The sequence below is a fragment of the Balaenoptera physalus genome (genome assembly GCF_965194825.1).
Source record: "Balaenoptera physalus genome assembly, chromosome: 11".
NCBI lineage: Eukaryota > Metazoa > Chordata > Mammalia > Artiodactyla > Balaenopteridae > Balaenoptera > Balaenoptera physalus.
The window spans coordinates 70,836,538-70,854,816 of record NC_138896.1 but is presented as its reverse complement, the minus strand read 5'-3'; the positions used below and the strand labels follow the sequence as shown (position 1 = coordinate 70,854,816).

At 42.2% G+C, this 18,279-nt stretch overlaps 1 protein-coding gene across 21 annotated transcripts in view; it reads left to right on the top strand.

Annotated features, from left to right (window-relative positions):
* The window catches only part of MAP4 (microtubule associated protein 4), a 162,914-nt gene that overhangs the window by 110,816 nt on the left and 33,819 nt on the right, over positions 1–18,279 (top strand). For 16 of the 21 annotated variants that reach the window (XM_082411930.1, XM_082411931.1, XM_082411909.1 and 13 more), the window contains 5 exons: positions 1,879–1,992; positions 4,782–4,916; positions 5,479–6,510; positions 7,532–7,654; positions 9,271–12,633. In XM_082411930.1, the coding sequence (XP_082268056.1) occupies positions 1,879–1,992; positions 4,782–4,916; positions 5,479–6,510; positions 7,532–7,654; positions 9,271–12,633 (4,767 nt within the window). The remainder of the gene's footprint in view (positions 1–1,878; positions 1,993–4,781; positions 4,917–5,478; positions 6,511–7,531; positions 7,655–9,270; positions 12,634–18,279) is intronic. The other 5 variants (XM_082411921.1, XM_082411918.1, XM_082411917.1 and 2 more) reach the window with 3 other exon arrangements.

The window sequence follows — 18,279 nt, the reverse complement described above, 5'->3', positions numbered from 1 at the left end:
CTTCAGTAGTTGTGGCATGCGGGCTCAGCAGTTGTGGCTCATGGGCTTAGTTGCTCCACGGCATGTAGGATCTTCCTGGGCCAGGGCTCGAACCTGTGTCCCCTGCATTGGTAGGCAGATTCTTATCCACTGCGCCACCAGGGAAGCCCCCTGGGGGACATTTTGAAGGTCAAGTCAGCTGGATTTCCTGACGACTTGGATGTGGTGTATGAAAGAGAGAAATCAAGGATGACTTCAGGGTTTTGGACTCAAAAGATAGAATGCCATCAGAGATGGGAAGACTGTAGGAGGAGTGATTTGGGAAACAGGTTACATTTGGGCTTTATTTTATACATTAAGTGTTGGCAGTTTGATACAAAAGTCAGGAAATAAAGGGAGAGGTCGAGGTGACTGAAGATACACATTCGAGTGTCATCATCTTATAGATGGAATTTTAAACTGTGAGACTGGATGAGATCACTAAGAGAGGGAATGTAGGTAGAGAAAGAAAAGGTCTTCCTCCATCCCGCAGCCACTCAGTTCTTTAGTGCTCAGCTTAAATATTTGTCAAGTGAAGACCTTCCTTGACTTGAACTAAGGTATATCCATCTCCTAAATGTTTTCAACCCTGATCTTATACATCTTTGGGTTTTTAGAGCACACAGGGTCTGCCATATCATACGCACCCAGTAAAATAGTAATGAATACATGACAGAACTTTGTAGAAATCTTTGATTTTTACATGTGATTTAGCATTCTTCCCCTCCTAATGTGTGAACCATACAACAGTTATTCTCGTTGCTGGTTTAAGTGTCCTGTTTTCCTTCAGCGGAAGTGTGAGAGGCAGAGCAAGCATCAGGTACCCCAAACCAAGTTAAGACTGGGGAGAATGAAGCTTTCTAATCTGTCTAGATTCTAGCTCCTCTGCTGTTCTGAAGCAGCAGCACTGGGGCCTCCTCCAGCCACAGCAATGTCTCAGTTTCCTTTCTGCTCGTTCATATTCTGCAGTGCCGCGCTCTCCCCTAAGCCTGAAATCCCTTACTAGAAGAGGGAGGGGCAGCTGCCTCAGAGCCACAGGAACGAACATTCACTTAAAGCCTGGACTTCAGTGCAGCTGCCTCTGACAATGGAAGTGCCTGAAGGGAATTAGCATTCCCTGAGAAACTAGTTAGAAATGCAGATTCTTAGGGCCCAGCAGTCTGTTTTTATAAGCTTTCAGGCTAATTCAGATGTGTGTTGCATTTCGAGATGGCCTCCTTAGAGAGCAGAATTCTTGCTTGGCCTGAATGGCTTTGCTCTTTTTTCATGTAAGAAGGTACAGAGTTTACCTGATGTTTTCAGTGCCTTTACTCACGCCAACTCCTGAGTCTAGAGTTCGTTCTTTCCAGGTGCCAGCAGTTCACCTTGTCTCATTCAGACAGCTTTTTTTTTTTTTTTTTTTCCAGACAGCTTTTGAAATGCAGTTTTCTTCACGCTCTCCACAGGAGGTGAAAATGTCTCTTTTACTTGTTCTGTGTTTTGTTTTCTTTTTTAATAACCTAAAATGAATGTCTGCTCTGTAAATACATATTGAAAGTTTAATTATATTTGTACTCTCATCTCCTAATATATTATAGACTCGAGCATTAGTTGTAGTTTTAGTTTTATGTATTTGTTGGCTGTCTGATTTAGATAATTAAATCTTAGAGAATATGAGATTATGTATTTTTAACTTGTCACAAATGAATTAGTGAATATTTGATTCCCTACCACATTCAGTCACATATTATCTCAACATATTTAACTCACTGTTGACGACACACATGTAGCTAGTCAGTATTCATCAGAGGATAATAAGGAATGGTAATCTTTCTAGTTGTGTTCACTGGGAATGAGTTTTAAATTCCTTCTTTATTCCAGATCCCTTTAAGATGCACCATGATGACAGCCTGGAAGATTTGCTCTTTCTCCCCAGTGGAACAACCAGTGCTTCAGCATCTGAAGAACAAAATGATCCCCTGAAAGACAGTTATGGTATGACTTCTCCAGCTGGATTTATTTCTTAACTCCATCAGTTAATTTGGCCTTTCACCCATCACCTTTGAAGTGAATCGCTAGGCAAAGTCATGTTTAGGGGCTCTGGCTCTGACAAGGCTCCTTCTAGATTAGTCACAGAGAATTCACAGTTGGGCTGCTCAGGGTCAGCTCACCTCCTCTCATGGGATCTTGAATCCTATATCCTAGGGCCAGGTTCTGTGTCCACATTTTTATTAGCTCATGGCCTTATGCAAGTTATGTCCTCCCTAAACTTTGGTTTCTTTATAAAATGGGGCCACCACTTGTTCTTACCTTAAAGATGTGGTGTTGATTAAATAAAATTCATGTAAAAGTACTTCACATAGTTTCTGGTACATGGTAAACTAAATGTTAAACAGATCTTAGTTATCAATTAGTAGTTTCCTCATTCCTGGTTTTGTATAACTTAACATGAATGTGGCCAAGGTACTGTAGGGCAGGCAAAACTTTACTTCTACCCGTCTTTGGTGTTCAGTTGAGACTCTATAGCCAGGTTAATAAGAAAAAAACAAATAGTTTATTAACGCATGCAACATACATCACATGGGAGGAAAGTAACTCAAAGGTGTAGCTTAGAAATTCAGTTTGGGACTTCTCTGGTGGCACAGTGGTTGAGAATCCGCCTGCCAATGCAGGGGACACGGGTTCAAGCCCTGGTCTGGGAAGATCCCGCATGCCGCGGAGCAGCTAAGCCCTTGCACCACAATCACTGACCCTGCGCTCTAGAGCCTGCGAGCCACAACTACTGAGCCCGCATGCCACAACTACTGAAGCCCACGTGCCTAGAGCCCATGCTTCGCAGTGAGAAGCCGGCGCACCTCAACAAAGAGTAGCCCCTGCTCGCTGCAACTAGAGAAAGTCCGCGTGCAGCAACAAAGACCCAACGCAGTCAAAAATATATAAATAAAAAAACAAAATAAATAAATTTATTTAAAAAAAGAAAGAAATTCAGTTTGTGTAGCATCCTCAACAAAGAATATTAAATTTGTAGAGAAATGACAGGATAAAGGAAAGCAATTTTACACTTCCAAGAGTCATACTTCGCGAAGGTAAGTATATGGGAGGGAACTAATGGAGTCAGGTTTGTTTGCATATTCCTCTGGTGCCCCCTCTGGCCTGATAAGCGTCTCTTGCCAGTGAAAAGAAAATTTATATCCTGCCTTTAAGCAGACAGGGAGGAGCTTTTTCTCAATTTGCTGTTTGCTTAATTGCCTTCAGCTCAAAATTTTTATGTCAAAGAGGCATATTTTGGGGTAACATGTTCTGGTTTCCTTCAGTACCCATCATCAGTAAGTCCCACTTCAAATAATGCTTATAATTTTGTATTTGTAAAGATCCTGGCTAGTAGTAATATGTTTCATTTATGCTTTTCTTTGGCCTGTTGATCTCTTGCAAGAAGGATGTTAAATGAGTTGACTTTGATGCTATCCATCTAGTCTCCTGATTTGATTTTGGCTTTGACTCCTGTTTTTTCAGCTCACTACCTAGGCAGTCACTTAGTTGCATTGACTTCTTTCTTTACAGCATCTTTCTTCTCTTCCTTTGTGCTCCCTCTGCTTTACCCCAGTGCAAGCCCCTATCACTTCATACCTAGACCACCTCAATAGCCGCCTATCAGACTTCCTGCTCCCCTTTAAAATTAATTCTGAATATACCTGATCACCTGACTCCCTGTTCTGTATTCATTGTCTCATTTTTATGATTAAGACCTTAAGACAGCAACCCCCCCCCCCTTTTTTTTCTCTAAATTCTCTGGTTTTCTGGATTCTTTCTTCTACTGTTTGTTCTAATCCCATTTTCCCTCTCTGGTATACAAGATCTGTTTGAATCAGACTAATCTCATAGTCCCAGAAACATTCTTGTCCTGTTGGCATCCTCGTTCTTTTCTTTGCTCAGTGAGCTCTCCATCCTTGAAATTGAGTACTCTCTCCTCTCTTCCTGCCCTTGCTTCTCCTCTGAAGCCTTCTGTGACTGTGCTGGTCTCATGGTTCTTTTGAAATTCTTATAGCATTTAGTCCATACTACACAGTTTACCTTATTTGATATATGTCTATCTTGCCTCTCTAGCTAAATTGTAATAATCTTGATGGCAAGGACCAGGCGATACTAAATCCCATGTGATATTAGATCTGGCAGAGGACAGCATAATAATAATGCTTTTACATCTGTCTAGTTCTTAATAATTTACAAAGCATTTTCACAAAAGTGTCTTCTAATGTTGGAAAGGGTTGTATGTTAATCTCACTGTACAGATGAGGAAATTGATTCACTGTCCCTTACTGTATGTTACGTTCTATCGGTTGTAATGTAGGAGCAAGAGCTCGTCCTTTGGTATTTTTTTATTTATTTATTTTTAAAATATCTTTATTGGAGTATAATTGCTTTACAATGGTGTGTTAGTTTCTGCTTTATAACAAAGTGAATCAGCTATACAAATACATATATCCCCATATCTCCTCCCTCTTGCGTCTCCCTCCCACCCTCCCTATCCTTTGGTGTTTTTGAATCTTTGTAAAACATTGTAGAAGGTGGCCAGTCAGTGTCAATCAGCAGCGCAACAGCCTAACAATTAGCCAAAACCTGGAGAATGTCAACGGTTTTTACTTTAAAACTTTCTTGCTTTGTTTCTCATTGGTCCTTTTGGCCTGTGTCTTTATGGCAATATATAAAGCTGGTTTTAAATATCAAATGTCTTTTTTCCCCAATGTTGACTGAGTCTGAAAAATGTATTTGTGTTACAATATTAGGTGTGTTTCCCTGTGACACATTCGCTCCTGCAGCTCTTGTTCCTCATGGGTGGTCTGTGGAAGCTCCAAACCCTCCACATTCAGAATCCTTCATTTCCCCTGAGGCCATTACACAGCCTCTGCAGCCTACAGCAGGTATGTTATTAGGATCCCTGTTTATCACTTAATAGTTACAGTATCAATAATCAGTATAAAGCATCAGACATTTTTGAGCCTTGTGCAGCAGTATAGGTAGGTAAAATTTTCACAACTGTCACAGATGTTTTTAAATTTAAATTACTGATTTCAAAGCTGGAGGAATTAAGTTGTAGTTGAAATACAACACTTAAGGGCCAATGGGCAAAGACAATCCCTCTGTAATTCAGGGCAGATTTAGAACTCGGGGGGGTTTTCTTGATGTCCCACAGGTTCCCTTTCTGACACTAATTGTGTACCTGTGTTGATTTTTTGGACCTGTGTTTTTTTCTCTCCTTTGCCTTTCCTCCTCCACTCTTTGTTCTGCCAGTATTCTGTTCTTCTAAGTATTAGGACTGTCGAAGAGTAGGCACAAATGCATTAAGTGGACAGCTTTTTAGTTATGTTTAGGATGTTATGGTCACAAAAGCCAGATACTCTCGTGCCCTAAGAAAGTAAGTTTTGAATGAAGAGCTATGAGCAGACAGTGATGGATCCTATATGTCCAATTTATTTCCCTTAGAGCCTGCTGAGGAGGTAGAAATGGCATCAGCAGAAGAGAGAGCACCAACAAAAACATTGGAAATGATGATGGGACTGAAGGCTGCTAACATGGCACCATCTCGAGAATCAGAGATGGTCCTGGCCAAGGGTATGGCGCCAGCCACAGAAACAGAGGTGGCATTGGCTAAAGACACGGAACCACCTACCGAACCAGATGTGGCACTGGCCAAGGACATGGAATCATCCATCGAACCAGATATGGCCTTAGTCAAGGACATTGTACTACCCCTAGAAACAGAGGCAATCCCAGTTAAGGATGATGTATTGCCCGCAGAAACAGATGTGTCTTTGGCCAAGGACATGGTACTGCCCACAGATACAGAGGTAACCCCAGCCAAGGACATACTACTATTCAAAGAAACAGAGAGGACACCACCTGTGAAAATGGATTTGGCCCCAGCTGAGGGCATGGTACCACCTACAGACCGAGAGGTGGCCCCACCCAAGGGTGTAGCATCACTTTCAGAAATAGAGGCGCCACTGGATGAGGACGTTGTGTCATCCACAGAAATATCCTCAGCCAAGGAGGTAGCCCTGTCCTCAGAAACAGAGGTGGCCCTGACTGGGGATATGGTACTACCCCCAGAAACAGAGGTGGCCCTAGTCAAGAACATGGCTGCACCTCCAGAAACAGAAGTCACCCCAGTCAAGGACATGGCTCCACCCCCAGAAGTAGAGATGGCCCTGAGCAAGGACGTGGCTCCACCTCAAGAAACAGAGGTGGCCCTGGGCAAGGACGTGGTTTCATCTCCAGAAACAGAGATGGCCCTGGGCAAGAATGTGAATCTACCCCCAGAAACGGAGGTGACCCTGGCCAATAGTGTGGCTCCAGCCAAGGATGTTGCAGCATCCTCAGAAGCAGAGGTGGCACCAGTTCCTGTTAATGACATGGAAACTGCACGGACACAGGAAGAAACAAGTGAGGATTCCCAGTTAGAATCTCTCCAGGATGAAGGACAGTCAGCTGTACCTCCTCTCATGATTTCAGCAGGTATGGGCTTACGCTTACTGGTAGTATTTGTCTACAAGGGTGTAGTCTCCAGAAGGGTAAGGGACAAATGTCATGCCAGGTAAAATAAAGACAGTCACACTGTACTTTGCAAGTCTATACACATTCCTGCTCCCCTAAACAGTTCTTTCTCACCTTTACCCTCCTCCAACCACCAACACCTTCTCCATCCTTGTTCTCTGCTCATCTTCCTGTTTTTCTTACAGATGATTGAAGCAAGAGAACATTCACAAACTTCCACTCGCTCGTCTACCTAACTACTTGTATCTTTATCCATAGACTCTGCCTTCCCTCCTGTTGCCATCAGCAAACAGTCCCTCCTCCTAGTCATGAGGGGCAGCATCTTTGTCTTGCACTAGATCCCGTCTTCTCTTGTCTACTTACATACATTGCCCTGGCCATTCTCTTCTCCTGCCTCTCACCATGTTTTTTCCCCTTTACATTGGATCATTCCCACCACCATAAAAACATTTGTTATTTTTCCCTTCTTTTTTTTTTTTTTTTTTTTTTAATTAATTTATTTACCCATCCCTGGCTGTGTTGGGTCTTCGCCTCTGTGCGAGGGCCCCCTCCAGTCCCGGCAAGCGGGGGCCACTCTTCATCGCGGTGCGCGGGCCTCTCACTCTCGCGGCCCCTCCTGTTGCGGAGCACAGGCTCCAGACGCGCAGGCTCAGTAGTTGTGGCTCACGGGCCCAGTTGCTCCGCGACGCGTGGGATCTTCCCAGACCAGGGCTCGAACCCGCGTCCTCTGCATTGGCAGGCAGACTCCCAACCGCTGCGCCACCAGGGAAGCCCTTTCCCTTCTTTTAAAAAAAAAAAAAAAAACAACCCTCCCAACTCCCCCTTCCCTCCCCCTTCCAACTGCCACTCCATTTCTCTTCTGCCCTCATAGGAGCGTCCCTCATTCCTCAGAAACTGTGTCCGTTTCCAATTTCTGGAAGGTGTAGAAGCAGCTGAAATGGTGCTTCTCTGAAACCTGTGTGGTTTTTACTTTTACCTTTAGAAGCAGTCACAGCCATGAGCCAAAAGCACAACTTGCCAACAGATGAGGATTCTGTGTCAGAGGAACTAGAGCAAAAGAAACTGTTCAGTAGTCAACCTTCTGAACTTCCTTCAGAGACCTCAGGTAAGTCAGGAAAACAAAGTGGCCTGTTTGAAACCGCTTAAACTGGGAAAGATGGGGAGATGGTGGAAGACATTGTTCCTGGTTATAAGGTAGTGATCAGCAGGACCGTTTACGAAGTCAGCTCTCTTTCTTAAACAGATTTCAGTGAGCTTTACACATTTTTGATGGTAAGCCAGAAGCACGTGCACGTGATTATCAACTTAGTGATTCTCTGCCTCCTTTTCTGTGATTGTGGTGAGATCGTGAACTTGAGGGCAGGGACCAAGATTTACTACACTTGGAATCTCTACTGCTTTGAACACTGTCTAGCACCAAGTGGGAGCTAAATAAATGTATGATTTTTAAAATGTTGTTTTAGTGACTCAACATATCATTAAAGATTTCTCAAGTCCTTATTGTGTATACACCACGCTAAGGCACACACATACTTAGGCCTGGATCCTGGTCCTTTTCTAGCCTGGATGGTGAGAGAAGTTCCCAGGCGTGAACTCTGGAACCAAAGATTTATATAATAATTGAATTAAATAGTATTAGAGATGGCACCAAATAGCTGCTGATTAATTGCCAAGTTAAATGTTATAAATGCTGTGGGTTGCTAAAACCTAGCAGTTTTTCAGGAAAAACAATAATTGGCCTGAGGTATTAAGTAAAGGGTAGGATTTGGAGGATATTGGAGGGATAAAGATAAGGACAAAAGTCACTATTTGAGTATTTTAATATTCTGTGAGGTCATTTATTACATCAAACTTGACAAGAGTTGTCCTAGACCTGCTCTCACCGTGTCTTTTTCCAGGATCTTGGATCCATACTGCATTCATTGACTTAGAGGCAGGAGGTTGGACTAATTGACTTCCTGAAACTTTTCCAAGGGTGCTCATCCTGATTGTTTTAATTCATTATCCTATACTTGGCATTGTGTATATTTCTCTGTCTTTTGGGAAGTACCTTTAGCAACAGAACATTGAAATCTAGCACATTTGTGTTTCAAAGTAGGAGGCTCTGGTTCTGAAATAATGTGACTTTTTCTCTGGACAAAATACTAATTCAGTATCTTTTCTTTTTTTTAAAAAGCAGTATAATTCTGTCCTTCTGGTCTGTTTCACAAGTAATTGGTATAATATTGATAAGTAATTAGTATAATATTGGTGACAGACTCTTAGAATTGTAAAATCATACATATTTCAATGAATCAATTAATCAATGTCACCAAAAAGAGGAGCTTACCATCTTGTTACTATCCTGGGAATTATGTACCTATTAAAAATAATAACAAATATAAATAAGTATCAGAGGAGATTTATAGGCAGTAGGTGCTTATGATACAGATTAGAAGATCTCTGTTTGAATTTCTTTTATTAAGTTTCGAATATTTTGTAAATACGTTTTGTAAAAAAAAAGTCTTTACCCAAGGTGATGATCTCTGATCTTTGTTAAATATTTACTAATCCCAGTTAAGAGTGAGAGATGTTTTGGAAAAAAACTGTTTTCCTAAATGAATCAGTATGTGGGTTGGTGAAAACAGACTACTTAAATGAGTCACTAAATGGACACTTTTTTAAAGAAACAATAACAAGGGGTTTTCTGTTTGGAATTTTGGCCAACTTCATGTATTACAGGTACCCCTCCCACACAAGCCAAAAAAGCGTGCAGACCCAGTGATCGCAGGTCCGCCCGGCCTGCCCGACCCAGGCTTGCCAGGGTTCCTCCTGAGCTGCTGGGAGGCTCTTCTCCACGGAAGACTCTTGATCCTGGGCTGGGCCCCTGCCCTTTGTCTGAGTTGGGTTGGGTTTCTGGTTCGTCTTCCTGTGGTGAGCCTGGGAACCAGAGGAAAACTATTCATGGTGACTTCCTTGAACCCCAGAGGGATCTTGGCAGGGAGTCCTGGGATATAGAAAGAACACCAATGATGATGAAGAAAAAAAAGAAGAAACCAAAGCAAAAGAGATACTCTCAGCCCCGGGCTGGGGGACCTTGGGATGATGACAATGCAGATGAGCCTAAAGGTCATCCCTTTGCCACTGACCCAGAAAAGTCAGGTGTTCCCCCCAGCCAGCCTACCACTGTGGGCACAGAACGTGGACTGGTATCCAGAGAAAACTTGAAAAAGGGGTGTGAAATTGACTCCAGAGCAGCCAAACTGGTAGCTGAGAACTTTTTCTCAGAGGGTCTCAGCATTCCTTTGTGTCCTTTGGAAGAACCCCCGAAAACTGCAGTAAATTCTCAGCCCAAACTGAGAGTAGAGGCAGAGGTGAAAGGTAACAAGTCAGCACCCCAGAGCCAAGACAAGAAATTGCTGCAGCAAGATGAGTGCAGACCACAGCCTGCACCCCACCTCAAGACTCCTGTGGATAAAAGCCAGACAGTAGGCTCCCTCAATCTGAAAGGACCCCTGACAGAAGTTTTTTCACACAAAGTAGAAATTCCTTTGGAGATCAGACCCAAAGAGGGTTGCTCTCCTGTCTTGGACCAAGAGGCTGTGGGTGGAGTTTCAAAACCCAAAGCAGCAAAAGAACTGCCTAATTCCATACCCACTTTGACAACAGGTAATCCATTAGTAAGTAGTCTAAAAGAAGGGAATGATGAAAGTAAAATGACTAAACTGCAAAATGACAAACAGAAAGAGTTTTCTGAGGGAGCTGAAGAGGTTAAAGAACTAAAAAAGGAAAGTATTCCCAAGGAAAGACAGGAGAACAGTATCTTTGCTTCTGAGCAGCCGCAGGACACGGTGTTAGCTCAGGTTCCTGGACTAGGGAATGAACCATTTAAGAGAATGGCAGGTGATGGCAGAATCAGGAAGGGAAAGGGAAGTTCTGGGAAGATGAGAGCAAGTTCTGGGAAGGTGAGAGCAAGGTCTGAGCTGCTGTTGCTTGCGGACAGCCAGAAGGACAGCAGAGCTGTTCTTGTGCCAAGTGAGCCAGCGCCTAAAATGGAAAGAATGGATAAAAGTGAGGAGCTGGGGCTGGGTTCTTCAGAGCAACCAGGGACCGTGGCTGAACTCACTGAGGCAGTGGTGATGCGGGACCCTAAGGAGATGACTGACCTGAGGGTGGCAGGCACCTTGCAGGCATTGATTCCTTTGGGAAATGGGTCAGGCATGATTCAGACTTCCGGTGCTAGAACAGAAAGAGGAGCTGTAGCCATAGACATGCGTGTCGGCAACCAGAGCGAGGAGGAAAAATGTCCTTGGATGGATCATGAGGCAGCTCCCTGGTTTTCTGAAAAGCCTACAAAAAGAGGCAGTGAAGACAAAAACAAAAAGTTTAAAAATAGTTATTCCACACAGCCTGCTAGAATGGAGAGGAAGGAAGAAATCATCAACCCACCTTTTCTAGGGAAGGGTGGGGATATTGGTAGCACTCCCCATCAAAACAGAGAATTAGAACTTACTTTCCCCGTAAATCGTGACCCTTTGTTCTCACGTATATCAGATACACCCACAATGGAAGGAGTTGGCCAAAAGGGTAGAAATGTTGAGGTTAATTCTTCTAAGCTTGAGGCTCTTGGCAGGATCAAAACAAACGCAGGCAAGGATTTTGCTGTTACTGAACCAGCTACCAAGGTGACAGATGTGAGCTGCCAAGACCAAATCCAGGGGGCAGGATTTGTTCCTTCAGTACCGTCTGAGCAGAATAAGACAGATGTGGCCAAGGGGCATACTGCAGTTGCTGACAAACCAAATAAAAGGAGTAATGATGGAAAAAGCAAAAAGATTAAAAATAGTTTCCCTGAGAAGCACATTCTGGGGAATAAGATAGATGCAACAAAAATACATGTTCCCATGGAAACCATAGGGGACCACAGAATTGAAGGAATGGGCTATGTGGATGAAAATAGAAATATTACATTTACCTGCCCTAGAACACCACCAGGGTTGATGAATAAGACAGCCCCCCTAGAGGCTCAGGAATCAGCAGCCTGTGAAAAACTGCCCCCTTCTACTTCTCAAGTAGTAAAGGAAAGTGATTCATTTCCAGACACCTTGGCAGAAAGTGGGCAAGGGACAGCTCCAGCCCAGATTTCCGAAGTATTAGAGGTAGATAATTGCAGCAAAGATGGAGTCCCAGATGAAGAAAGACCCAAGGCTCCCTGTGCTGTAATGCCCTCTACGAGCACAGGAGGAGTTGCCCCAACTCTGACAGCAGCCATAGAAACAGTTAACAACCATGGAGGTAGCTGTCTTCAGAATAAAGGTGAGCTTGCTGGTCCCATGAAAAACGAAGCAGGGATAGACGAAGGGCATGTGATAGGAGAATCTGAGTCAGTGCCCAGTGGTGCATCAAAGCACTCAGTAGAGAAAACCACAGAGCCAGCAGGGGGGCACCTTCTTTCTGGCGTGCTCATAGAAGACCAAAACCTGGCAGGTGAGGTCAGAGTCCTAGAAGCATGTGCAGATAGCAGTAATTTTCCAACATGTCCAGTAAACAAGCAGAAAGAGTCTGAGGAAGGTTCTGCTCCAGTTCCAATTCTTGACCTAATGGGAGACAAAGCACAAAAGCCCAGTTTCTGTGAGGACCAACGTGCTGAAAATAGAGATTCCCAGGGCCCAGATAGTTTGAATAAGGAGGTAGATACGACTCTTTTGCCTCCAGAAAGTGAAAAGGATAAATTGGAAGAAATCAGTCTGGATTCTGAAATCAGAGCAATGGCATGTGTTTCCTTGGCACCACCAGAACTCCAGTCAGGTGTCTTAGATAGCAAACTTGAAGTGACTCCTTCAAGGGTGGTAGATGAGTTAGTAGTGATGGCTTCCAAGGCTCTTCAGCTCCCAGAACCCAAAGACAAGATCTTGGAGGCACCTGAGAAAATGACAGAAAAATCTGAACCAAAGGCACTGGGACAAGGGAAGAAGGAAGATAAAAGCAGAGCGGCAGAACCCATGAAAGGCTACATGAGACCCACCAAGTCCCGAGGACTCACTCCACTTTTACCAAAATCTACAGTCCAGGAACGAGAGCGATCCAAGCAACTCAAGTCCAGTGGTATGAACCTGCCGTGGGGAAATGTGTGTGCTTGTGGCTTTTGGTCAGCATCAGAAAGGCAAAGAGCTTGTGCTTTGGTTCCATCCAGACTCTAATCATTCTTGTTAACCATTGGTTTGTTGGCATGAAGACCTGTAACTGCTAATTATGTGTTTTCTGCAGCGAAGGCACGCCTTGTGTCCAGCTTGGGAGGCTGGTGACTTGGTTGCATGCCTTTTTAGCCAGCACTGAACCTTGACTTTCAGGGGAAGTTGAATTTCAAACAATAAATTGTTTAGCAGAAAGCCTATCACCATCCACGATATTCTTAAATTTAAAAAAAAAAAAAAAAGTGTGCCTCCTATGTGTAAAGTTTACAGCCAAATTTTAATCATATCATTATTTTGTATAAGGATTCACAAGAGGAAAGAAAACATTTCATGTCCAGCTGTGTGTGTGGGATTTTTTTTTTTTTCCAGTATACGTATGTAACTTGTGCTGGTGGGACTAAATATCCAAATTGCTTTTGGATTGAATGAAAATGGATCCCTTATGGTAGCCTCCACCCAGATTGTTAGGCACAGACTTTATTTGTGTTTCTAGAAGTGGGAAATGATCTTTCAGTGGTGCAGCTCTATCTTTTACCAGTTTGTTGCTTGCAGCCATTGGCCCACAGTTTCACAGGGGTTAGAGTTTGGGCATAGCCTGTGCCCATGAAACATAGTCCATATCCATGGGCAAGTCTGTAAAACTTGCCCATATAGGATTCCTCATAATTTTGCCCTTTTTGCCTCTAATCAGTGAAGTAATTGAGAGGCGACTGAGAAGATGATGATTTCTTTAAGATTTAGAAATGTTAAGTTTTTCTTTTCCCCTGAAAAGTATACATCTAATCATGCCCTTTGAGGTGTTCACAGCCTACAAATGATGCTATTTCTTAATCACTGTTTCCCAGCTTGCATGATGCAGCTACTAACTCCAGAAATGAAAAAACACTGGTTGGCCTTGGTGTAGCCAGTTAGGCTTTTGGAGAGGCTTCATCATGAGATGGTGTTCTGCATGGTATGGACTTGTTTTGGGTAAAGCTTGTGCTATGCATGAATATGTACCCAGTAAGGAACGTGTGTCATGTGAGTAGAGAATGCTAGAAGCTATTATTTGCATAAGACATTCTGATCTTTTCTGTTTTTATCTTCCATTAGCTACCCTGTTGCCAAGGCAGAAAATGATGTTGTATGTAAAGTGCTTTCCAGCTTTCATTAAGATTCCCAGCCCTCTCTCCAGTTCATTAGTTTTAGGTTCTAGACCAGTCCTTTGGTTTCAGTGGTAATTAAAGTATAACATGTAAGTTTTCTGAAACTTAGGCATCTCTTTTAGCTCAGTATTACTGAAAAATGTAGGAAGAGGATTTATTCTGATTCTTGAGGAAGCAGTCCAGGTGCTGTAGAACTTTTGGGCTCCTGCCTTGGCCAGGCCACCCTCAGCGACATGTGTTAGGAGTAGCCTTGTAGAGTGGCTGAGGAGGGAGTAATGTATCTTAGACATATCATTTCTAAGATATTAGAAAATATCTTCTCTAAATTCTATCACACCCTTTTCCTAAGGACAATCTATACTTTTTTTATTTTGGTAGGTAAAATTAAAATGTTCAAAAATTAATTTTTGAATAGGTTAATACATTCACATGGTAGAACGAGATATGCAGTAAAATGTAAGTCTGCCTCCCTCTGTTAACCCCCATCCAGGTTTCCCTCTCCACAAGCAACCAGTGTTAACAAAGTCTTACACGTCCTTCCAGACAATTTATGCATAAAGAATCAATGATATATATATTTCCTGATTTTATAAAAGTGAGACATATCATACATACTGGTGTGTACCTTGATTTGTAAACCTAATTATTTTAGAGCTCTTTACAAATCAGTACAAAGAAAGGGGCCTCAGTCTTTTTAAATAGCTGTATAGTATTTCATTGTATGGAGATACCCTAATGTATTTTACCACTTCTTTATTGATGGATGTTCAGGTGTTTTCCTTTTTTTCTCTATTAGAAACAAGGTGCATAAACTAATCTTGTATATACAGAATGTCATACTTACGTACGTACATACTTATACAAATACATCTGTATAATAAAAAGGGGCTCTGAATTAGAACCTCTGGTTTGAAGAATATATGTTTATCTTTTTGATAGGTGTTGCCAAATTGTTCCTCATAGGGGCACAGAGATGCATCAGAACTATACTCCCACCCTGAGCGTAGACCAGTACCTGTTCCCCTGTACTTTCTCCTACTAGTGTGGTTTTTCTTTTTTGTTAAGGTGTGCTGATCTAATAGGTAAAAAATTATTACTTGGTATAAATGTATTTTGTGTTTTACTTCTTAAGTGACTTCCTTTATTATCCAGTTTATAAAAGCCATCCTTGCTCTGAGTTTATAAAAATATTTTAAATTTTTCACTTTTTTAATCTTTGATCAGTCTAGAATTTGCTTATTTGTGTGTGTGTGTGTGTGTGTACTTTGTTTATGAAATGTGAGATATGATTACTTGATTGTCTCACTATATTTGTATATTCTGTCTCCCTCTGAAATGCCACCTTTGTCATGCTCTAAGTAACACAGTATGGCTTAATAATATATTTTAATATCTAATAGGTTTTGCCCCACATGTCACCCTATTTTTCAGAGTTTTCCTGACTATTCTTGCTTGTTTATTATTTCATATAAACTTGACAGTTGGCTCATAGGTTTGCGGGGGGAAAATCCAGTCAGTCTTGTTCTTGAAATCACGTTAAATGTATAGATTACCCTAGGGAGAGTTGTTGCGTATGTTGAGTTTTTCTGTCCAATATGTAATACATGCCATATTCAATAACATCACATGTTCAGGTTTACATGTCTTAGTCCCTCGCTGGTGTTTTCTTTGTGCAGATCTTATATGTTTCTTCTCTTTTCTTTGGCCTCACGGCTTGTGGGATCTTAGTTCCCTGACTAGGGATTGAACCCCCGCCCTCGGCAGTGAAAATGCGGAGTCCTAACCACTGGACCGCCAGGGAATTCCCAAGATCTTGTGTTTCTAATAATGCTTATTCAGAGATGTTCAGAAGGCAGGCGAATGTGCAGATGCAGAGCTTTAGGCAAGCCTGGGCTCTGAGGCAGGGGACTGAGTGGAATGGGGAGTGCCTGGATTTGTGATAGGGAACTAGGCAGGGTGACCCCTTATGGATTCATATGGGCTCTGATGTTTCATGCATGACTGGTAATAGACCTGGCCTTGGTAAATTTTATTTTTGTTCCTCACTTCGAATCATTCATGTTAACTCTCCTGTGGTCGGATGGTGTTACCCATGGTTTTCAGTGTTTGGACAGTAAAGATATTATTAGTGGTGTCCATAAAAATAATAGCATCTGCCACCTATTGAGTGAATACTCAGTGTCTAGTTGTCTGTAGATAGGTAGGTGGATAGTCGTGTACACACACACACACACACACACACACACACACAACAGTACTTTGAAGGATTCTCTCCATTTTACACGTGAGGAAATGGAGGCTCTCCGTGTTAAGGTCACACTGATAGTGAAGTGGCAGAAATAGAATTTAAACCCAAGTCTTTCTGACTCTAAGGCCCATGCTTTCCTCATTCTTGCCTCAGAGGAACCTTCCAGAAGTTTTAGGTTCTTAAAAAGAAAAAGATGAAGGTCGATGATTAATAATTATATTTTAAAATTTTTAATATCCAAGTTCTATAACTAAGCACTTTTCTAGTTGGAAAATGGAGACACATCATGAGGACATAAACTAATCAGAGGCTAATTTAGGATTAGAATCTAGGTCTTTTAAGTCTGTCTAGCATTTTATTCTCTAGGCAGAGACTGTGTTTGATTTATTCCTGTGTTCTCCCTACCACCCAGCATAGAGCTTTACTGTATATGATGTCTGATGACAGTTTTTAAATTATAAATGAGTTACCTTTTGCTACGCTTATCTTCTTTGGAAGAAGGGAAAGTGAATATACTGCTAAAGTCTCTTCCAACTTAATGATTCCTCTCCTGTTATTTTTTTCATGTCTAAAGTTTAGGGAAGCTTTAGCAGAAGGTTTCTTCACATATTATGCTATTGTTCTAACTAGGGAACATTGAGATACTTCAGGAAATCTGAGCTCAACTAGTCCGAAAAGGACTTCTTTTGGGACCGTGTGTTTTGTGCAGGGAAGAGCAAGGTTGAAAGGGCGATCCTTACTGGACTCTGGTATATGCGATGGCTCCACAGTAGTCGCTCCCCTGGAAGGAAGCCAAGGAGAGCTGTGAGTGGCAGTGCACTTGGCATGTTGTTCTGTGGGAGGGACAGTTATCATGGGTCTCCATAGATAAGCCCTTCCCTTTGCCGTAGTGAGAGCCATTTCTCCCTTTTATCTGGCTTCATTTCTTTTTCTTCAGTTTTCTTGAGCCCATCAACAGTCTTCCAACAGCTGGGGATATCAGTTTATGGTGGGAAATTCTTTTGGTGTGAAACTTGGAGTAATTTATAAACCTCAAATGCTAGCAGTTTCAAGGCCCTTGTACATAAATAAAATATGCTCAGCAGATGAAAAAATCATTTGTAATCTTAGAGCTCACTACAGTCTTACAACTGGAGAAGTGCCCATTTGGTAATATCCTTTTTTAAAAAATTTATCTATTTATTTATTTATTTTTGGCTGCGTTGGGCCTTTGTTGCTGCGCGCGGGCTTTTTTCTAGTTGCGGCGAGCAGGGGCTACTCTTCGTTGGGGTGAGCGGGCTTCTCATCGCGGTGGCTTCTCTTGTTGCGGAGCTCGGGCTCTAGGTGCGCGGGCTCTAGAGCGCAGGCTCCGTAGTTATGGTGATTGGGCTTAGTTGCTCCGTGGCATGTGGGATCTTCCCGGAACAGGGCTTGAACCCGTGTCCCCTGCATTGGCAGGCGGATTCTTAACCACTGCGCCACATCTTAAATGTAGTGCCATTTGTGAAGTTTCCTAATTGCTTTCTTCCCACTTACCCTCTCATTCTCTGGCTTGTTTTCTTCTTACTAGCTGTATATTAATGAAATTTATTGGGAGATTCTATATGTTCAATAACTGAAAACAGTCATTGTTTATTGAAACTTACTATACGCTCAGCACTCTCTTAAACTCTTAACCCTCAAACAGTTCTGTGCTACTGTTCACCTTATTTGAGCCAGAGCATCTAAATGTTCTGTGAAACAAGTCCAGCAAATATTGGTTGTTCTACTTTAAAAGGAATTTCTTCCCCTGACACTACCTCACTTTTACCCTCTGGCTGACAGCATTGGAAGATTAAGAAAGCAAATGAAAAGCAAAAGCAACTTGCTTCTTACTTTTGGTGTTGCAGAAATTTTTACTCTAAAAGATGAAGTGGACAAAAAAAAAAAAAAAAAGATGAAGTGGACAGTAGAGGGGACTTCTGTGCTTATTTTTACCTGTGACATTGAGTAGGTCATCTCAGCTGTGAGCAGATTGAAATTGCTAGTTTTTAAACTGTTCAGCAATGATGTAATTATAAACATTTTCTATTGCTCTGCAGATAGTGAACACTCAACATGATTTGGATTTTTTAGTATTTAGTTCATTCATTCATTCATTCAGCAAACACCAGGTAACATTATTCCCACATTCTAAGGGTAGATC